At 43.3% G+C, this 19173-nt stretch overlaps 7 protein-coding genes across 7 annotated transcripts; 3 read left to right on the plus strand and 4 right to left on the minus strand.

Moving 5' to 3' along the window:
* Positions 1–1368: 1368 nt before the first annotated feature.
* On the plus strand, positions 1369–4720 carry EAF01_004617 (uncharacterized protein). Its single transcript, XM_038912871.1, has 13 exons — positions 1369–1958; positions 2018–2109; positions 2159–2411; positions 2458–2595; positions 2644–2680; positions 2731–2892; positions 2946–3132; positions 3188–3479; positions 3529–3695; positions 3760–3920; positions 3985–4143; positions 4197–4335; positions 4387–4720. The coding sequence occupies exons 1-13, from the start codon at positions 1888–1890 to the stop codon at positions 4527–4529; spliced, it is 2001 nt and encodes a 666-aa protein (XP_038770957.1). The 5' UTR covers positions 1369–1887; the 3' UTR covers positions 4530–4720.
* Positions 4721–4824: 104 nt separating this feature from the next.
* Positions 4825–6470, minus strand: EAF01_004618 (uncharacterized protein; the record flags this gene model as incomplete). The annotated part of the gene is made up of 5 exons (XM_038912872.1): positions 4825–5029; positions 5112–5374; positions 5420–5564; positions 5619–5874; positions 5923–6470. The coding sequence occupies 5 exons, from the start codon at positions 6468–6470 to the stop codon at positions 4946–4948; spliced, it is 1296 nt and encodes a 431-aa protein (XP_038770958.1). The 3' UTR covers positions 4825–4945.
* A 2506-nt stretch (positions 6471–8976) lies between these two features.
* On the minus strand, positions 8977–10075 carry EAF01_004619 (uncharacterized protein; the record flags this gene model as incomplete). The annotated part of the gene is made up of 4 exons (XM_038912873.1): positions 8977–9700; positions 9767–9790; positions 9833–9946; positions 9999–10075. The coding sequence occupies 4 exons, from the start codon at positions 10073–10075 to the stop codon at positions 8977–8979; spliced, it is 939 nt and encodes a 312-aa protein (XP_038770959.1).
* Positions 10076–10483: 408 nt separating this feature from the next.
* On the plus strand, positions 10484–12685 carry EAF01_004620 (uncharacterized protein). The gene is made up of 4 exons (XM_038912874.1): positions 10484–11098; positions 11174–11492; positions 11543–11683; positions 11740–12685. Exons 1-4 carry the CDS (start codon positions 10735–10737, stop codon positions 12518–12520), a joined length of 1605 nt encoding a protein of 534 aa, XP_038770960.1. The 5' UTR covers positions 10484–10734; the 3' UTR covers positions 12521–12685.
* A 397-nt stretch (positions 12686–13082) lies between these two features.
* EAF01_004621 (uncharacterized protein) lies at positions 13083–13716 on the minus strand (the record flags this gene model as incomplete). The annotated part of the gene is made up of 4 exons (XM_038912875.1): positions 13083–13192; positions 13252–13450; positions 13558–13655; positions 13710–13716. The coding sequence occupies 4 exons, from the start codon at positions 13714–13716 to the stop codon at positions 13083–13085; spliced, it is 414 nt and encodes a 137-aa protein (XP_038770961.1).
* A 653-nt stretch (positions 13717–14369) lies between these two features.
* Positions 14370–15322, minus strand: EAF01_004622 (uncharacterized protein; the record flags this gene model as incomplete). The annotated part of the gene is made up of 2 exons (XM_038912876.1): positions 14370–15239; positions 15290–15322. The coding sequence occupies 2 exons, from the start codon at positions 15320–15322 to the stop codon at positions 14370–14372; spliced, it is 903 nt and encodes a 300-aa protein (XP_038770962.1).
* An 894-nt stretch (positions 15323–16216) lies between these two features.
* Positions 16217–19126, plus strand: EAF01_004623 (uncharacterized protein; the record flags this gene model as incomplete). Its single annotated transcript, XM_038912877.1, has 5 exons — positions 16217–16431; positions 16492–17317; positions 17372–17467; positions 17532–17683; positions 17744–19126. 5 exons carry the CDS (start codon positions 16217–16219, stop codon positions 18783–18785), a joined length of 2331 nt encoding a protein of 776 aa, XP_038770963.1. The 3' UTR covers positions 18786–19126.
* Between the last annotated feature and the right edge of the window lie 47 nt (positions 19127–19173).

Raw genomic sequence — 19173 nt, forward strand, 5'->3', positions numbered from 1 at the left:
GATCCGCAGGGAACAAGGTCACACTCCGCGACGCAGTGAGGTAAGACCACGCAGGAGAAGAGAGGAAGAACCCTCAGGTTGTTGTATCATCATGTGAAGAATCACGTGAATGATAGAGTGAGGGGTAAATTGCCAAGCAAGCAGTAAAGTAAGTTGGGAAACAACTTGACTTTTCCAGGTGTTATTTTCCTTTGAAAGTCCTCCACAAATGATCAACAGCATCTAAATAAGTAAGTTTGAAACCTATTTTTGACTTGTGCGAGTGTTCATGATTCCAAATAAAATAAACCTCCTTGGAGATTAAAAATAATATTCTATAGTCCCTCAAAAAGTGCATATGATCGAAACCCAATGTGATAAACTTCCATTAGAATCAATTGACATGCTTCATATTCCAGACATCGTTTATAAATGACCCTAACATCGAATCAAGGGGTGCAATTCAACTATACAATTTTGACTAAACTATAACATCATGAAATATAAGCGAGGAAAGTATCCACACCCCAGTGTGTGTTTCATAGTAGTCCAGACTACCTATCTCTTTTGGGTGGTCAAAACCTTGAGGCAGGAATGTCGACCTTGGCACTACAAGTATCAACTGTTGAATGAAAGTCAGAGATCCTGTAATCTCGCGTGAGCACATTGATTAGATTCCTCTACATCGTTCGTAGATAGCGTTTCATAGTCTAGACCGTGGAGATCCGGAAAACGTGGAGGACGAATAGAGTTCTGGCTTGACGCGTGCGAGGCGTCTTCGCATGGATGCTCTTCCTGCTACGACTAGGAGAGACCGAATTGGCAATCTGACCCTTGATATATACAAGCAGCCGATCCAAAGTGCAGCCTATTTTAATGCTATGCCGTTCAATCCAGTGCTAGAAAAATCTGGCATGCGATCCGGGGTAAAGTAGTGGTGGAAAAATGTCCGACTAAAAGCGGCATTGACCCCGCAATACACTACGATTTGTTTCTTCGTATAGCCTTACCGAAGTCTGTCAAAACCTTTTACTTGGATCCTTGACTATATCCCGTTCGACGAACACTTTAAGCACTTCGATGCACCTTGTAAACAGTATCCTGCAAGGTTTGTTAAAAACGGCTTGAAGTTAAGGAGCTATCGACGATCAATGGGGGGGGTGCAAGGTGTTGAGGGGAAAAGGAGGATGGAAATAGCTCGGGAGTTAACGACGGTCCTTCGTTTCCTAGTAACGTCTTCATCAATTGGCAGAAGTCTGTAGTGCATTGAAAACCAAGAACATAAGCTGTGTCACGTTCAGATGATACTATAACTCAATTGGTTTCCCATTCTACTCCAGGTACTTGATTGGAACTCTAAATGTTGCCCGCATAGGTTATGGGAACTTGGACTGCGGGGTAAACTTAAAGTGTTTTGGTTACGACGGCAGATCGCATTTCCCCGCGTCGACCACATTTTCTAGATTCTAAATGTGCTACTCGAACGTCTGATGGTGTCCACCTCTCCTTGTGCTTGCTTGGGAAAGCGTCTCAAACTGCACCCCTAGATTTGCGCATCAATCACAATTGTCGACCATCAAGCCGGCATCGTCATGGTAAGACAAGATGAGGGGTAGCGACATTAGCTATGGATTAGTTGCTCTTGTTTTGCTGCTCCCTCTATCCATGGACCTTCAGAGGACTAATAATCGCCGATTGAGTATGCAATGTTACCACATACAAGGCGGAGAGATAGCTGATGCTACACGAAGCTTCTGTTCTTGTTAATCCGGGCATCCGGAGCCAAGGGGTACGAGAGACTGAGAGTAGAAAAGGTTGCGTATCTCCTCTTCTTTGTGGAATTCTCAAACAACTTCACAAGTTGCAAGTAACAACCAAAATTGAGAGAATTTCAATAAGACAGTGAACATGACGATCCCAGATGAGTTCGATATCATCGTCTGTGGTGGTGGAAGCACCGGTTGTGTGATTGCTGGCAGGTATGTCGATGTTATCCTGGATATCTACACTCATCAGCTCGGTACTGAACAGTCCGCAGACTTGCAAACCTTGACCACAATCTCCAAGTTCTCCTCATTGAAGCTGGAGAGAGTAATCTCAATAACCCATGGGTGTTTCGACCAGGAATCTGTAAGCCTTATGCTATATATCTTTAATTGCATTTAACTAATAGCTATAGACCCCAAGAACATGAAACTCGATAGTAAGACAGCATCATTCTACTATTCCCGACCTTCAGAATGGCTTGCCGGTCGTAAAGCTGTTGTTCCATGTGCACATATTCTCGGCGGAGGATCCTCTATAAACTTCATGATGTATACACGGGCGTCTGCTTCCGACTACGACGACTTTCAAGCCCAAGGATGGTCTACAAAAGAACTCATTCCTTTGATGAGAAAACATGAAACATACCAGCGGGCATGCAACAACAGGTTGGTGAATATATCTTCTGCCAATTCATATCTCTGACACTTTCAGGGACCTTCACGGCTTTGATGGACCCATCAAAGTATCATTTGGAAACTACACTTATCCAATTACTCACGACTTTTTACGTGCTGCCGAATCTCAAGGCATCCCAACAACTGATGACTTACAAGACCTGGTTACTGCACAGTAAGTTCTAATCGCCTTACGTTATTCCTATACTTACAAGAACATCAGTGGTGCCGAACACTGGCTGAAGTGGATCAATCGAGATGTAAGTACACCTTTCTTTCAAAGGAATCATAAATCTTACATAATGTTTAGACAGGTCGACGTAGCGATGCCGCCCACGCCTACGTTCATTCCACTAGATCCGTACATTCAAACCTTCATCTCATGTGTAACACCAAAGTAGACAAGATTATCATCGAGAATGGTCGAGCTGTCGGTGTAAAGACTGTGCCAACGAAGCCTCTTCACCCAAATGTAAGTTATTCTGGAGAAATCGATTGAAGCTCTCTGACATCAAATCCCAATAGCAACGTTCACGCACATTCCGTGCACGAAAGCAAATCGTCGTTTCAGGTGGCACGCTCTCATCACCTTTGATTTTGCAAAGAAGTGGCGTCGGAGACCCAAAGAAATTGGAGAAGGTTGGTGTCAAGCCTATTGTCGATCTACCTGGTGTTGGCCAGAACTTCCAAGATCATTATCTGACATTCTCTGGTATTTACCCTTCCTTAAATCTTCAATGCTATCCATCCATGCTAATACTTATCAGTTTACCGTGCTAAGCCCGGAACTGAAAGTTTTGATGATTTTGCTAGAGGTGTCCCCGAAGTTCAAAAGGCTGTCTTTGATGAATGGAATCTCAAGGGTACCGGCCCACTTGCCACGAACGGTATTGACGCCGGTGTCAAAATTCGTCCAACTGAAGAGGAATTGAACGAGATGGACAGTTGGCCAACACCCCATTTCAGATCGGGCTGGGATAGCTACTTCAAGAACAAACCTGACAAGCCAGTTATGCACTACTCGGTCATTTCTGGCTGGTTTGGTGATCACATGTTGATGTAAGTTTCCCATGATAAATCTCACGAGAATAGACTGACTAATTTTTAGGCCACCTGGAAACTTCTTCACGATGTTCCACTTCCTCGAATATCCATTCTCTCGTGGTGAAACTCATATCGTTTCTCCAGATCCATATGAGGCACCAGATTTCGACGCTGGTTTCATGAATGATAAAAGAGACATGGCACCAATGGTTTGGGGATATATCAAATCTCGTAAGTGTCTCTCCTTCATTTAGTTTATCTTTGACAATAGAGCCCTATACTAATGATCCAACAGGTGAAACTGCCCGTCGTATGGACGCCTATGCAGGAGAGGTCCAGAACATGCATCCATTCTACGCATATGACTCCCCAGCTCGAGCTAAAGATATGGACTTGTTGACGACCAATGCGTATGCTCTTCCAGGCAATGTTACTGCGGGTATTCAACACGGTTCTGTAAGTTCTCTTGCCCATACTCAATGCCTGTGGCACTAGATCTTCGAAAGCTGACGAAAAATAGTGGGCAATGCCTATCGAACCAGGAAAGCCACCACAAATTTCCTACCTAAACAGTAACAAGCGAGATCTGCAAGAAGATCTCAAGTACAGCAAAAAAGATATCGAGCATATCGAAGAATGGGTAAAGAGACATGTAGAGACAACTTGGCATTCTCTTGGTGTAAGTCACTACTCACAAAGTGTTATATGAAAATTTACCTAACTCAAATCTAGACATGTTCCATGGCACCCCGCGAAGGAAACTCCATTGTCAAACATGGTGTCCTTGACGCACGTCTTAATGTCCATGGCGTCAAGGGCCTCAAGGTCGCTGATCTTTCTATCTGCCCTGATAATGTTGGATGTAACACTTGTATGTCTCCCCACCTAGCTAACCAAATTAACATTAACTAACTTGCGATAGTCTCAACTGCTCTTCTCATCGGAGAGAAATGCTCTGTGCTAGTCGCCGAAGATCTCGGCTATAGTGGCAAGTCACTTGACATGAAGGTACCCAACTATCATGCTCCGGGTGAGCTCAGCGGTATTGCCACTTCGCGTCTTTAGTTTCGTTCTTTGATGGATGTGTGGATATGAGGGATGGACTATAAATTTCAGCCGTTCTTTTTAATGCTGCCACTCATTCAAGGTTAATAGGGTTTTGGGTTATCTTATGTCAATATATGTTAGTGTAGTTACGATTTAATGAACATTTGGATCTTTGATCAGAGGCCGAGTCTCCAAGTTTCTTATCATGATATTTCAACAGTTCAATACCTGTTATCCCAAATCAATTCTCAATTATAGCATATTCCCACCTAATTATTTCCTCATGCCTCGATGACCTAGAGGCATGCTGATCTCAAGCGCCAGCACTAATGGTTCCAACATCCGCTGTTTCTTTCAACCTATCCGCTAGCATATCATCCAAAGGCTTCAACGCATCATCCAGACTCTTGGTATTCGAGTTCTCAAGAACAGATTTACCAGCTGTCATTACTAGACGTTCGGGGGGCTGGCTCTTGGAGATACGACATTACGCGTGCACGATGGGCGGCACGAAATAACTAGTGTTGATATATCAGCACATAATCCTCGCAAGCAGAAAGAACTGGGTGAACATTGATGATAAACAAGAAATATACACACCTTCAACTGACTAACCATCTTTGCGAACTCCTCTTCAATCTCCCTCTCTCCCTTCTCCCTTGCTCCCCTCACAAAACTATATTTCTTTAGCACCAAGCACAATTCTCTTTGTCTCACGGGTATATATCTCTTCATATTCTTATCCGTCAAATATCTCCCCATTCCCAAAAATGCATCTAGCGCCTGGAAAAACAAGACATGGTTTCCAGAACGTCCATCATATTTCACATATTCCCCATTGACGATTCTTCCCACGCCCCAACCTTAGAATCCCTGAATGTAGGAAAGCCAGACGGAACGAGAGACACGGGATTTGGTGAGATTTTCGTAGAAGACGAGGAAGAGGTCGCGGAGACGTGTGTTCATGGTGCGAAGGTGGGGGAGACAAGCCATGGGGGAAGAAGAGTTGTAAGCTAGAATTGAGAGTACCATTTCGTGGTAGATAGGGAAAGCCTGGGAGAGTCAGTAGTGCTACATTGAAAGATTGGGATGGAGAGTGGAACTTACAACAACTTCAAGATCATAAAACATTTGGAAGAAGACTTCCTCGGATGATCGGATCAAATCGGACATTCCGACGTTGATCCTATAAATTCTTTCTCCTCTCGTATTGAAGTTTAGTAGGACATTAGATGTATTGTTTCCTGCATCAGCGTCTACACCGAAGTTTCGCTGAAAATATGGCCACAGTGCGTTCAGTTCAGATGGGAACTCTACAATTTTCTCTAATTGTGCTACTTTGACCACAGGAATGGTTGCCCATCTGAGTTCCCCTTAGCATATGTTCGCTTATTGAATGAATAGAACATACCTGTATGCATGACGAAAAACAGCAACACAGCAATAAAACCCATTATATGCGTCTCTGGGAAAGATATCCCAGTTGCCAGCTTCAACTGCAGCCATGATGGCCACAACTTGGGGAACGTTGATCCGCTCCATCAACGACTTCCGCATCATAGATCGATATTTTTCGCGTCTTTCATTATTTATATCACCATCTAGCGAAGGTGGAGCAGCAGAAAGAAGGGGAATGAGTTGGAAGTAAATTTCTTTGTACGGCCGAAGCGCCATGGGCCATGAATCATGATTTGCATTTGGTGGCCAAGCTCCTGCGCCATCCTCATCAACTAGTCTTGACATAGCGGCGGTCACTTCATGTTGATCTCGTAGATTTCTCAAAGCTTGATATTTTGAGACATTCTCGTTCTCGTCGATCTTTTCCTTTACTTTGGTTTGGATTGGAACTATCACTGGTGTCGGGACTTTAGCTCGCGTGCTGCAGATTCTGATCAAACTTGCCGAAGCAAAAGCTAGAGTAGACGCTAGAGCACCAATGAAGAAGATCAATTCAAGCATCCTGCAGAAGGTTATCATGGAAACTCCGTTGTTGAATATTGGAGTATCCTTATTGAAATGAGTTTCGAGTAAGGTAATATCAGAACAAAATTAGAACAAGATTTGTTAGAGAAGGGCTGAAGATTAATGTGATTCCGGTTTAGTCTACAGAGTCTAGTTCTTATAGTGGTCTACAAGCCTCATCTTGCACGATTGATATAATATTCGCATAAGCCCTTTTATTGACGACGGTTACGTGTAACTGCAAATCCTTTTTTTGGTTGGGTCGAGGAGAGAGAAATGCCTCAATGAACACAACATGAATATGGCTGAAAATTCCAGTAGAACAGCACAGCCTTCACGGGAGAACTCGTACATCTATCCATTGATCGTAGTAGGTTTCCCGCAAACCGGCGAAAAGGTTCGTCGTTATGGCAACGTTAGCCAATACCATTTCTCAACTGAAACGTGACATATCGCAGGCTTCTCTTAGAAACTTAAGATAACACGATAACCCTAAGAGTAAGCTTGTTTTGGGCCCTCGTTTTGACTGCCAGGACTCCACGTTGAGGCAAGAGCTGTTAAAATTAATAATGTCATTCCTGATACCCCAAGTAAAGAGGTAAGCATGGTCCATATTCATAGTAGGTTTCATCCCACATGTGCCGAGTGTCACTCTATGATCTGATTTGCTCACTCGTGAGAGTAGAATCCTTTGATATGTTACAAGCAGGGGGGAGCTGCCTCCATGGTTTCTTAAGTGGAAAAACTTAGCCAACGGATTCAAGCACCCCTGACATATGCATTGAAGGAATCTCGGCTTATGCCTGACCTCAGGGCTCGAAGGGTGCTAATATCACCATAGTAACTATTGCAACAATAAGAAGAGACGCCAAAATATGTTGTGTGTCATAGCCCTTTCTGGGCGAAACAAACGCCAACCAAGAGTGTACAGGTAAAAGCCTCAAATTAGCTTTTTACTATACCCAAAGCTCCAAGGACAAATTGATTCTAGGTGACATCACCTGTACAGCTTCCTCATCTGTTGCACTGGAAAATATTGGTCCCGTATGGGCCGTATAGGTAGGATAGCAGTTTCGATCACTTACCAAAACCCAATTTTTTTATCGACAAATGATTCCTCACTGGGAAACAACCAGACTGAACAACGCACTCAGATTTGCTCCGGGCCAGGATATATACTTGAAATGATGCCCGCAAAAATGAATCTCACTCAGAAGTTCTCGTGTGAGATTTGAGAACTGACTTCGGGTCCGTAGAGAGCAGAAACCCGCACGAATGAATAGTTTGCAAGTGTAGGGTCAGCAATTACAGAAAAGAGTACGCGTCACACATGGAAAACAAAAGATACTCGGCCAAGAGTGAGATGAGATCCTTCGAACAATCCATCTACTGGTCGAAGTGCGAAGTTATCATTTTCATCGGTGCCACGTTGCCGATCATTTCTAGATTGCTTCCAGTGACATCCTGTTATCTTGAGGGTTGATCGACCGCATGATTTTCTATATTTATGTCAAGGTGTGAGAGGTAGGCGCAAGTTCTGGGTGGAACAAGGGATGAAAGATAGATCCCAGACAGCATTCAGGCAATGGATCTGGTAGGTACCGAGAATTGAGCCTCTTCAGACATGACAATGTAAGCTTGTTTGCGTCAGTATTCCGACACTTTGCATGAATGAGACATGGTACATGCACTAGAAACCACACGTCTCAGCCCTACGTTATGACTACACCTGCTCCACCGATGAAAATCGGCTGACAGGTAACATCTCCCAAAGAAAGAGCAGTTAATAATGACTTCTAGAACACTCTTTTTAACGCCTTCGAACCCCAAGTAAACAAAGCTCAACTCCGCGTCCTTTTCATCGTGGCGGGCTATAGCAATTTTCCCACCCCCTTCATCATTTCAATTTGGGTCGGATAGTTATATTGATCCTAATCAGGGTTGTAGTTCCACAACTGCGCTAACCGAATATGCAAGTAATGGGCTCAAGCCGCAATTGGGTCATCAGAGGGATTTGTTTTGTGGTGGAATTGGCTGGACAGTGGTTAAAATGTTGATGACTACCGATATGTTGGATCTCGATAAATTATGGCCCGACACCAGAGGAACCATCAAATAAGCCAGTGTGAGTAGCCTGCAATTCTATTTGGAGGCGGAAGATAATGCGAGAAAGATACGAGAAGAATCCTGCTCAACATCTAAGCTCTAGTTTGTTATACTACTCTTCAAAATTCAGCCACATCTGAAGCCTAGTGAATTACTTATCACCATTAAGATGTGAATTCATACACCGTGTAAGTATGATGGATCTTAAAACAAGAGGTTTATTTTAGCCGTTCTTGAAAGAAGCTAGTGTGACGATACAAGCTACGCACACTAAAAGTTAGTAGCTGTACAGCTAAGCAGCCTGATGACACTGAAAATTTTAAATTCCCTACATTAACATGATTCACAACGGAAAGATGTGATTATGGAAATATTTTTGTCTTCAAGTATTCTGTGGCTATGGCTTTCTTGCGATAGTGACGGTATACTTCTGGTACAAGCCCTCCTCAGAATTGATGTCATGAAGACATGCTCTGGTCAGCGTCTCCAATTTCTCTCCACTTATGCCAATAGCTCCAAGCATTTTGCGAAGTAACTCCGGATACTGTGGTATCAATTTAGCTTGGACATATCTCGCCATTGCTTGACTTTTAGGCGTTTTGCTTGACGCCGAAAATGAAAACTCAAAACCTTGAAAATTGATCACCTTCAAACCACAATCTCTCATTAGTGCTGCTGCTCCAGAACCAGAAACTGTTGATAATCCAGACTTTTGAGCCCCGGATAAGATTGCTTTGTGCCACTCCCAGTCGTCGCTAACACACTCTGAGGTCCCGGCGCGATAGAATTTCCAGTCTAAATCCTGATGCTCAATTATGCCACCAGACCTCAACGCATATGACGTGGTTGAAAAGTACTTTGGCCAATTGTTAATACCCAAGAAAAGCATGCGACCGAAGATATAATCCATTCCTTTTGGTTTGAATATCTCGCGGCTTAGAACACCATTATCGGGTTGGTTGTAGTCAACATCCAATGCATTTCCTTGAGCCCAAACCACATTGCCCGGTGCCATTTTCTTTGACTCCTCTGGGACTGGGGTCAGGTCGAGACCGTAAATGGTGGCAGATGGCAAGATTGTAGCAATCTGGATGGTGGCTACACCAGTACCACAGCCAACACTAGACCACCCAAAAATCAGCATTTGCATAGCTTTTTTGGTGACACTGTGAATGACTGGGGCATACTTCAGTAATTGTGCGACTGAGTCCCTCAATCGGCTCGTTTGTAATTTAAAACCTGATTATACTTACTCAGCCACCTTAGAGATATCATCCAGGGTTTGCAATGGAGCTAAGATAGGGAAGCCACCAATCATCTCGACAATGGCAGCTGCCTGAGTATCGAGTCGATCCTGTTCAATGACACTTCGGTGATTATATTAGTAGAGCTTTCAGTGATTAAAGACGATGAGCCTACTCATTTGCTTTTGGGAGCACATAAGCCGCGCTCGTGTCATGATATCGCTGTTGGCTGTCAACTTTAACTGTTGTCATGTTGAAAATGCGATGAGTAGTATATTGGGAAATTGGTAATTGATCAGTAAATTGAAATGAAATCAGTTGCGTTCAGGATTGCTCGTTTTGCAAGACACATCTTGTCCTATTGTATTTGAAAGAGTTGGAGTTGATACTCGAGGCTCCTCCCACGGCGAGCGTGATGAGATAGGACTGCATCCTTGCCGTGTACGATTCATGACAAGCTGATCACCGTGTATGCCAGACTTGGATGCCGTTTGATTCATTCAGGAATGTGGAAGGTCTGCGAATTGCTTGGCATGAGGTTCTAGGAGATAGTACACTAAGACTATTCAAGGTTAGCTTAAAAATGTCCTCGGCATCCCACATATCGCCAGACCATTCCAAAAATTCACCAGTGTGAGAACATGCAAATAATGTTTGAAATCATGGCGACAAAACCCCCTCGGCTCAACATTAGAAAGAATCTGTATCTGTCGTGTGAGGTAATCAGGTATTGCTGCAGCTACATTGATTAGCTATGAATAGATAGGTAAGATATGCATATTTGCCTACATTTCGAGAAGTCCAAGTTCATCGTCTCTATACTGTGCAAATGAACAATTCTTCTTAATGACTGTCTGATCTGAATTCATACAACTACGGCGCAAAGAGTTTGCCAGCTGCTCTATTCTTTAATGGACCACAACTCTTCGCCAATTATTGAGCGCCTCGCCGGCGAGGATACCATCATGATGTCCTCCCGTCCACCACCTGCTTCAGAAGAGGATCACAACAAGGAAAGCTATACCATTTCTCCTTTGAGTGATGCATTTCTCGAAAATGGTAGTAGTACACCACCAAAAATCAAAATGCCCAGTCTGCTAAGACAGAATGTCTTCATGGTTTTTATCACCTTAACCCAACTAGTTCAAATGATCCCTCTGGGAGCCGGTATTAATTCTAGTTTTGCTATCGGAGCAGCATTGGGAGCAACAGAAGCACAGTCGGTTTGGATAGTTGCTTCGTACCCTTTAACTCAAGGAACTTTCGTTTTGATTGGTAAGATCATCCATCAGATCGCATTTTTGTGCAAACAATTGGCATGAGGATAGCTGACATGTCCTTAATTTAAAGGAGGTCGTCTAGGTGCAGTCTATGGCCACAAGAACGTCTTCACCGCTGGTTGTGTTTGGTGGACTCTCTGGGCATTGTGCGGTGGATTTTCCGATAGCTTGATATCGATGTGTATCATGAGAGGATTATGTGGAATAGGCGGTGGTCTGATGATACCAAACATTGTGGCATTACTAGGTATCACTTTCCCACCTGGAAAGAAGCGAAATTTGAGTTTTGCTTTATTTGGCGCTATGGCACCGGTTGGCGCTGCTGGTGGGTCTCTTGTTGGTGCGGTCATTATTCAACTGTCAGATTGGAAATGGCTTTTCTTTATGCTGTGAGCTGCCTTGGTATAATTCATGAGTCTCATTTACTGATAGCAATTAGTGGTCTACTTGGATTTGTTGTTTACGGAGTTGCAATTATGCCAGTTGATGCGGATACTCCCATTGATCCAAAGGGCACTGTGGACTGGGTTGGCTCTTACTTGGGAGTCGCTGCTCTCATCCTGTTTAATTTTGTCTCGAAGTATGTTGTGGAAGCTCGTGAATATAATTATAAGGAAGAAGCTAAAATGTTCACAGTCAAGCACCACTCGTTGGATGGAACAGTCCTTACGAGATCGCACTTCTTATTGTGTCTGTCCTTCATTTTGCTGGATTCGTATACTGGGAAATGAAAGTCGCCAAAGAACCAATTCTTCCATTCAACATATGGAAGGCCCCCTCATTCGGACTTTTGATGTTGACCGTTTTCTTCTCTTTCATGAGCCTGGGTATCTTTTTTTGGTACATGAATGCATACATGCAAAACATTCGTGGAGACAGTCTCATTCTTACTGGTGTGCAGTACTTGCCACTTACTATAGTTGGATGTGCAACCGCTTTTCTCGCAGCTTGGCTTGTTCCTCGAGTACCGGCGCAGGTCATCATTGGTCTGGGATGTTCGGCAATGGTCATTATCAACGTCCTCCTCTCGACTATTCCTGCAAATCTCACTTACTGGGCGATGGCATTTCCCGCAATGTTCATATCGGCTTTTACCATTGATCTGATCACCACCAGCGCTCAGATAATCGCATGTAACACTGTTTCAATGAAGCATCAAGGTGTGGCAGGTTCATTAATAGGTACACTCCTTGGTTATGGGTTGAGCACTGGTTTGGGTATCGCTGGAACCATAGAGGTGAACACCAATGACAATGGGAATAATCTTCTCAGGGGTTACCATAGTGCCACATACTTGGGAGTCGGTTTAGCGAGTGCTGCCCTCATCATTAGCGTTATATTCATACGTATACCTAAAGATACCCGGGAAGGCTGGGCAGAGGACGACACACATGCCAGAGAGAGAGGTCAATTGTAAGGGAAGAAACTGATAGATAATGGCTTTTTCGAGGATAAATACAAATTGTTTTTTGGCTTTTTAATATCTCAGTGTTCTGACAGTTGTATTGTCTGATTGGTGAAACAGCAGCACAGTTAGCTGAAGCTTCGACCAGGGGGTCATCAATCAAGAAAGTCCCTTACGCCTAAATTTGATGTACATTCCGTCCGCAAACATCAATCTTGAAATAAGGACGAAGAATCTTGTGTTAAGTTTTTCTTTTCTTAGTCAACCCGCTAGGAAAATGGTTTTCTGTATGATTCAATACTCTAGCAAACGGTTTGATTCAGCATCCGTATGGATATGTCACTTGATGATCGCGCACATTCACTTTCATAATAAATGTCTACTATCAGAGTCAACACAGACAATAGTATCTTTTAAAATTCAATCGCAAGCCTATAGCTCTGAAGTATGCTTATACGGTGAAAGCTTCATTTCAAACTTCAGCAGCGCGTCTACTACTTGCCTATTGAATTGATATCCATTAGTAGTCAAACAAAAACTTGCTTCCATGCTCCGCTCTCTCCCAAACAGAACTCTAGAAGTTCTCAACGGAATACGGCTGTAAATTTATGCCCTTAATTTTGCCCTGCGCTGTCAAAACACTGCTTACATTCTTCAATGCATTCTCATGAAAAACGGCGAAATCTGTTCCACATCATTAGAATCTTATACATACATAAATAAACACTTTGGGACTGGCATACTCCTCGTGTGTCCTGTCTCACAGGCATAGATACTCCATCTTATAGCCGTTTCATATTTGAAAATATAAGTACTCTCCAAAGTAACCCAATATCCACTGAAAGAGCCGTTGCCAGAATAATACGCCACTGGGACGGTGGAGGCAAGTTGCTCGAACTTTTCAACAAATCCTCCTCGAGAGTCGATCTTGAGGTCTGTCAACTATAGAGGACAATGTTAGAATATCCCCAAACTAATGCCAGTCGGTTGTAAAACTTGGTGATCAATATGGGCATATGTACCTTTTCTGAAATACTGTATATCCCTACTTTCGTTGGCAAATAAGAAGTGCGAATGGAAACACCAGGCTTATTTTCCGGACCACAGGTTTCATAGGGAACGACTCCGAGCCAAGCGGAGTTATAATCTTGTTGGAGAATACATCAGTATCAAATCTATTAACACAAGAGTCATCACTCACAATCCATGATTAGACCCTTAACATCGTTTGCACTGGCTCCAACTACAGACCACGTTGAAGATTCCCAGTAATCTGTACCAGCAGGACATATACATGGTAGGACCGAGTTGGTTGAGCAGCGTGGAGAATACTCTCTTCCGTGCGAGTATTACGCTTGATACACTGGTCGATTTTGGAATTTTGGCACCGAAACAGAAAATCAGTAGTCTAATTTCGACGATCGATGGACCTTTTTGTTATGCTTATCTTTAGGTATTTTGGTTGATGCCGATTCTACGCGGGGGCAGCGTTCATTGTGTGGCTATGGAAGTACCCGTTTTCTAATGACTTTTAGATTCCTCTCATAGTTTCATGCAGGCTTATATAGAATGCTTTGATGATCTCATCTATACATCTAGATAGAATTGAATCAGTAAGCGATACAACAGTTTTGTCATCTACCCCAAGAATTAAACAATTTCGAAAGATCTATGAGTGGTCAGTCTGCTCTAGACGATGGATTCACGAAAAGCGTGCAGATTCACAGAGAACAATGTATCGCTCGCAAGTGATTGATGGTCTACTTGAAGAAATTTACTAAATCAGCGTCGAATTATGAGACTATGCAACTTTACCGCTTCCGCATGTTTGCATAAGCAAACATTAGAAGTAACAGTCTGTCTATGCCAAACTCTTAATCAATTCCTCCAATTCATGCTCACTCAATTGTTTTATTCCCAAGAGTTCATTGTCCAATTTATGATAGGCCTCGAAATGCGATCCATATCCCTCACCCCAGATCGCAGCAATGATGAATGGCATGGCGAAATTTTGCGGGTCTGGCTGTGGTTTCTTCAATTCTTCCCATGCACCGGCTACGATATCATCAACTGACGCAACATTCTCGGTCCAACCATCTGATCCTAAGACCTTCTTTCCAATCTCCGCGAGATTTTTGAGGGTAGTTGCGTAACTTTGAATATAGACCGCACGATTCTTTGTCTCTTCTAGGTGCTTAAGTATACCAACTACAGCTCGCCCGACGTCTGGGAGTGTGGTGGCACTGAAAGTTCGATTACCACCATCATAAAGTGTGATGCTTTTTCCCTTCGCGCTCATAACGAATCCAACTGACAAGCCCCAATCAAGAAATGCACCATTCGCCACTAGAGTGTATGAAAACTCGCTAGAAACATGCTTCTTGAGAGCATTCTGGACAGCAATTTTAGGTTGGAAAACTGGCAAGGCGCCAGTATTTTCTCTAGATGTATCGGATCCAAACTCGGAAGGAATGAAGCGTTTAACGTGAGCTTTAACTGCTGCTTCAACGAGAAGAATCTGTTTGTCTAAACTGGCTGAGGCGAGAGTGGATACAACGGCATCCTGTCCTGTAAGAGCATTGGTGAGTGATTTGAGGGAGTCGTAGTCGACTTCCTTGACTGTAACAGGAGATGGAAATTTGTGAGTGCTCGATTGTCGGGTAAGAACAGTGACTTGGAAGCCGGCTTTAATAAGTTGATCAAGAATTGCTGGGCCAAGATTTCCAGATGCCTATATAGATGTTAGGGACAGCCCATCAGAGAAAATGGATAAGTACTTGCTCCTGCCAACGCTACTTTCGTGATTCCAGACATCTTGTGTATTTGTAAAAGTTTTATGGGTTGTTTATGTTATTGTTACTGAAATGTAAACTAAGATAATTTGTTTGATGGTGGTTTAGCCTAGGAGGAAATAGGCTTGTATAGGTAATATATAGCTATCGTAGAAACAGTTCATCTCGGTGTATAATGAGGGATGAGCTGCCCGATGACAAACCGCCCTCACGGCAACAATAGATTCGGTCTACAACATCGCCATTATTTGTAAGCAGATTCCGATGGCGCAACTTGAATATGAACATTGCGCAATTATGCGGGTCATCCCACATGCCACCGGCCACTATTCACCCCTTGCTTTAGCCCACGGAAAGAGGCAGTGAGCGAACGCTTGGCAATCTTAGGAAACTCCAAGTAACGAGTGGGCCAATGGAGTAGAAGAACGGTAGATTGATTATGTGAGGCTGTAGGCTTACTAGATAGATCCATACGCGAGAAGCACCAGCCACAAATGGGGGATGCGAGCGTTAGATGTGGCTAGTGATAACTTACATAATCTTCCGCACCCTTTCCGGCCCTACACGCGTCTTGTCTTCATGAGCAAGCAATCACACTCTTCTTAACTCAGATTAGCACTTTCTTTGATACTCTGATAGATCAAATCTCAAATATGCATGGGTTCGCAACATCATTTCGATGTGCTTCTTCTCAGCCAAATCTTTGACGATGCAGAATTTCATACTTCCCACTGTGAAAATCACAGTTCTCTCGCTTTCGTATTCCAATACAGAGCTTGGCTAATCAGCAGTGCATGTCGGCTCATTCACCAATTGGTGGATGTCTTACTCCTCTTTGAACTTCACACTTTATATTCTTTCCATTTACTTCTTTACATCTATTCCAATCCACCGGCAACAACTTGTGTACAACAAGATGGCACAGACTTCTCCCACTGCATTTGTCACCCCACAAGCAGGAGATGCATTATCTCCAACTCGTATACAACCAATAGCAAAACGCATCAAATGCAATGTGTCTGAATGCGGAAAGCTCTTCAGTCGCAAAGAACACCTTACTCGGCACATGAAGTCACATGATCCCACCCTTCAACACGAATGTTCTGTGTGTGGTCGGCGATATGCTCGAAGGTAATTCAGCCCTTCAATCATTCGGAAGAGTAAACTGAACTTTGCTTACAATTCGCTCAGTGACGTATTGAAGAGGCATCTAGATCATCATGCTCAGAATTCAAGCACTAAACGTACAATGGTCGCATGCACATCCTGCCATGAACGGAAGCTCAAATGTGATGACACATCACCTTCTCGATCATGCATTCGCACATCAACAGAATGTAGCAGATCGGTTGATGGAGGGAAGAATCGTACGAGAGTCGATAGCGTGGGCGTGAATGAGACTATCATAGGGAACAGCGTGGTCAATGCTCACAATTCGCATCAGGACTCTGATCTTTCACATGTCTGGTTCCAATCTGAATATCCAACGTTATCTTTACCTCCATGTTCCGATGCGACCCTTGAGCTATTGTTTCAAAGTCAGGTTATCCCCAGCGACGAATTTTCTTGGGGTCAACAGCACTCTGCAGCAGGCAATCTTACAGATTTGCTCCATATACCTCTGTCTGACGATGCTTCAGTCTCTCTGCCTGCTCTCAATGATCCACACAAGTCTCGGATGAATGCAACGTATTATGATACCGAATCTAGTGATAGAGCCAGGTCAACATTTGCATCACAATCACCGTTATCATCATTATCCTCTGAGCAAGATCATTTATCGGAATTACGTAGAAAATTGAGTCAAGATCAAGGTCATCTGAATCAGCTTCTCGAAGTTTATTTCGACAAAATCCATCCATCCTGGCCCATTTTACATGCTCCAACATTCAATCCTCAAAGTGTTTCCCCGATCTTGCTAGGCTCCATGCTAATGCTTGCGAATTGGTTGGATAAAAGTCAGAAGCATGAACAACTTGCGTCGGCTGTATTTGAAGCAATATTAGCTGCCCGATTAGTAATTTATACCCCCTGAGAATCGATTTGTACCATCTCTTACCTAGATTTACAGGAAGTTCATCTTTCACTCGATAAGGAGATTGATCAATCGTCGCTCCAAAATCTCCAAGGTCTTCTTTTGTGTGTTGTGTACACAATTTCTCTTTTGGTGAGTTGCATTTTCAAGAGTGAGAATTTACATTATTTTCAGTTCACTACTGATAGCATGATAGACTACCAATGGAATGTCGTCGAGAGCTGTTTATCTTAATGGTGCATTGATTTCAACATGTCGTCATGCTGGGATCTTCAATGGACAGAACGCATATTATGAGCTGGGTGATTATCCGTTTGATCTTTGGCTGGTCCAAGAACAACTTCACAGGTACCAATATTCTCATGTATTCTGGGTCAGTCTTCTACACCGTATGCTGACAACAACTAGACTTGCTTTTTCAAGTCTGAGAGTAGATGCTTATCTGAGCGTCCTTATGGATTATCCGCCTTCTGTTCGTTATCAGGAGATCAGCATTCCCCTTCCAAAGTCTACAAAGCTATGGACTGCGGCAACCGACGAAGAAAGGCGAAAACTTCAATGGCATGAACCTGTAGGTCGCGAGAAAGCCTTGTTCTGCTTTCTTATGCGCGATCTTATTGATGCTAACGAGAACCAGTCAGTCTCATATCATCTCACTGATAATGACTATCATCTCGGACTTTGTTCCCTACAGATTGGGACTTGGGAAACGGCTCGCGAGGCTTTCTGTTGTTGTGATTCAGATGAGCTGATAACGGATCCAAAAAGAAGCGACCCAGTCCATCGATGGGGCTCTCAGCTCAATCTTTGGCGTACAATAATGGAAGATTATGCTCAATTGCACCCAGAGATCAACTCTACTGAATCCAATGATGATTACATATTTCCACAACTAAACCTCATACTATGGCATATATCCGCCCTCACAGTTCATGCACCCCTAAAGCTCTTACAGCGACAAGGATGTTGCTTCAAATGTCGTCCTGGAGCCGGTTCGACTACACTAAGAACAAGAGCGCGTCTAAGTAGCTGGATGTCTTCGCCACACCCCCGTACCGCCCTTTGGAATGCTAGTCAAATATGTCGGCTAGCAGAAAATAACTTCTCGAATCGTTCATCTAATATTGACCCTTTGCTCAACCCGCTTGCAATACCTGGAATTTTGAAGAGTGCGATCGCTGTTTGCTCTTATACATATCACATTCGTGCCTGTTTCGGATGCACTAGTGTTTCAGGAAATTCGATCGATCTATTCAATGCATCTCACAAAGATGAAAAATTGAGGAATTGGACGGAGCACGGAATTGGAATGGCTACCTGGGGTACAGAAGCAATTCCAGTGTGCTATTGTAGATTCAAGGAATTGGAAATGTGGTTTCGGGAGAGGTTTGCAAGAGATCCAGGTGCTGATACACAATTCACTTCATTCCTCGCTGGTTTGGGTGAATGAAGTTTATAGTTCTTTTACACTATAACAGCAGCTTTTCATACTCTTATCATCAGGAAGGAAGGAGTTAAAAATACTGTGGGCGCACGAGATTATAATCTTATCTACTTTGGGCCGTATTCTCAAGGGAAAGATTAGAACGTGTTGGTATTTCACCCCATCTCGAGTGGCATGCTCAAGCGGGGGAAGGAAAGGGTCTAGAACGGATACCTCAAACCAAGAGCGGTGCATTTGGGCTGCAAATCAAGAACGAAAATGTCTCGACTCAAATGAGCATCATGTAAAGTTCGGAGCTGGAGTTAAATTAAGATATGACTAATTGTACAAACTATTTTTGACAAAGGAGTAGAATAGTCTAATGTTTTGGGGATGAGATGGTTTCAATATTTTG

Source organism: Botrytis porri, assembly GCF_014898465.1.
Source record: "Botrytis porri strain MUCL 3234 chromosome Unknown BPOR_006, whole genome shotgun sequence".
In the NCBI taxonomy this organism is placed as follows: domain Eukaryota; kingdom Fungi; phylum Ascomycota; class Leotiomycetes; order Helotiales; family Sclerotiniaceae; genus Botrytis; species Botrytis porri.

Bases quoted from the DNA above. Each gene is read 5' to 3' on its own strand.
- EAF01_004617 (XM_038912871.1), top strand. From the start codon at position 1,888: ATGACGATCCCAGATGAGTTCGATATCATCGTCTGTGGTGGTGGAAGC. The intron at 2,110-2,158 runs GTAAGCCTTATG...TAATAGCTATAG, and splicing joins GGTGTTTCGACCAGGAATCT to ACCCCAAGAACATGAAACTC. The intron at 2,893-2,945 runs GTAAGTTATTCT...AAATCCCAATAG, and splicing joins CGAAGCCTCTTCACCCAAAT to CAACGTTCACGCACATTCCG.
- EAF01_004620 (XM_038912874.1), top strand. From the start codon at position 10,735: ATGGACCACAACTCTTCGCCAATTATTGAGCGCCTCGCCGGCGAGGAT. The intron at 11,099-11,173 runs GTAAGATCATCC...CTTAATTTAAAG, and splicing joins AGGAACTTTCGTTTTGATTG to GAGGTCGTCTAGGTGCAGTC. The intron at 11,684-11,739 runs GTATGTTGTGGA...AAATGTTCACAG, and splicing joins CTGTTTAATTTTGTCTCGAA to TCAAGCACCACTCGTTGGAT.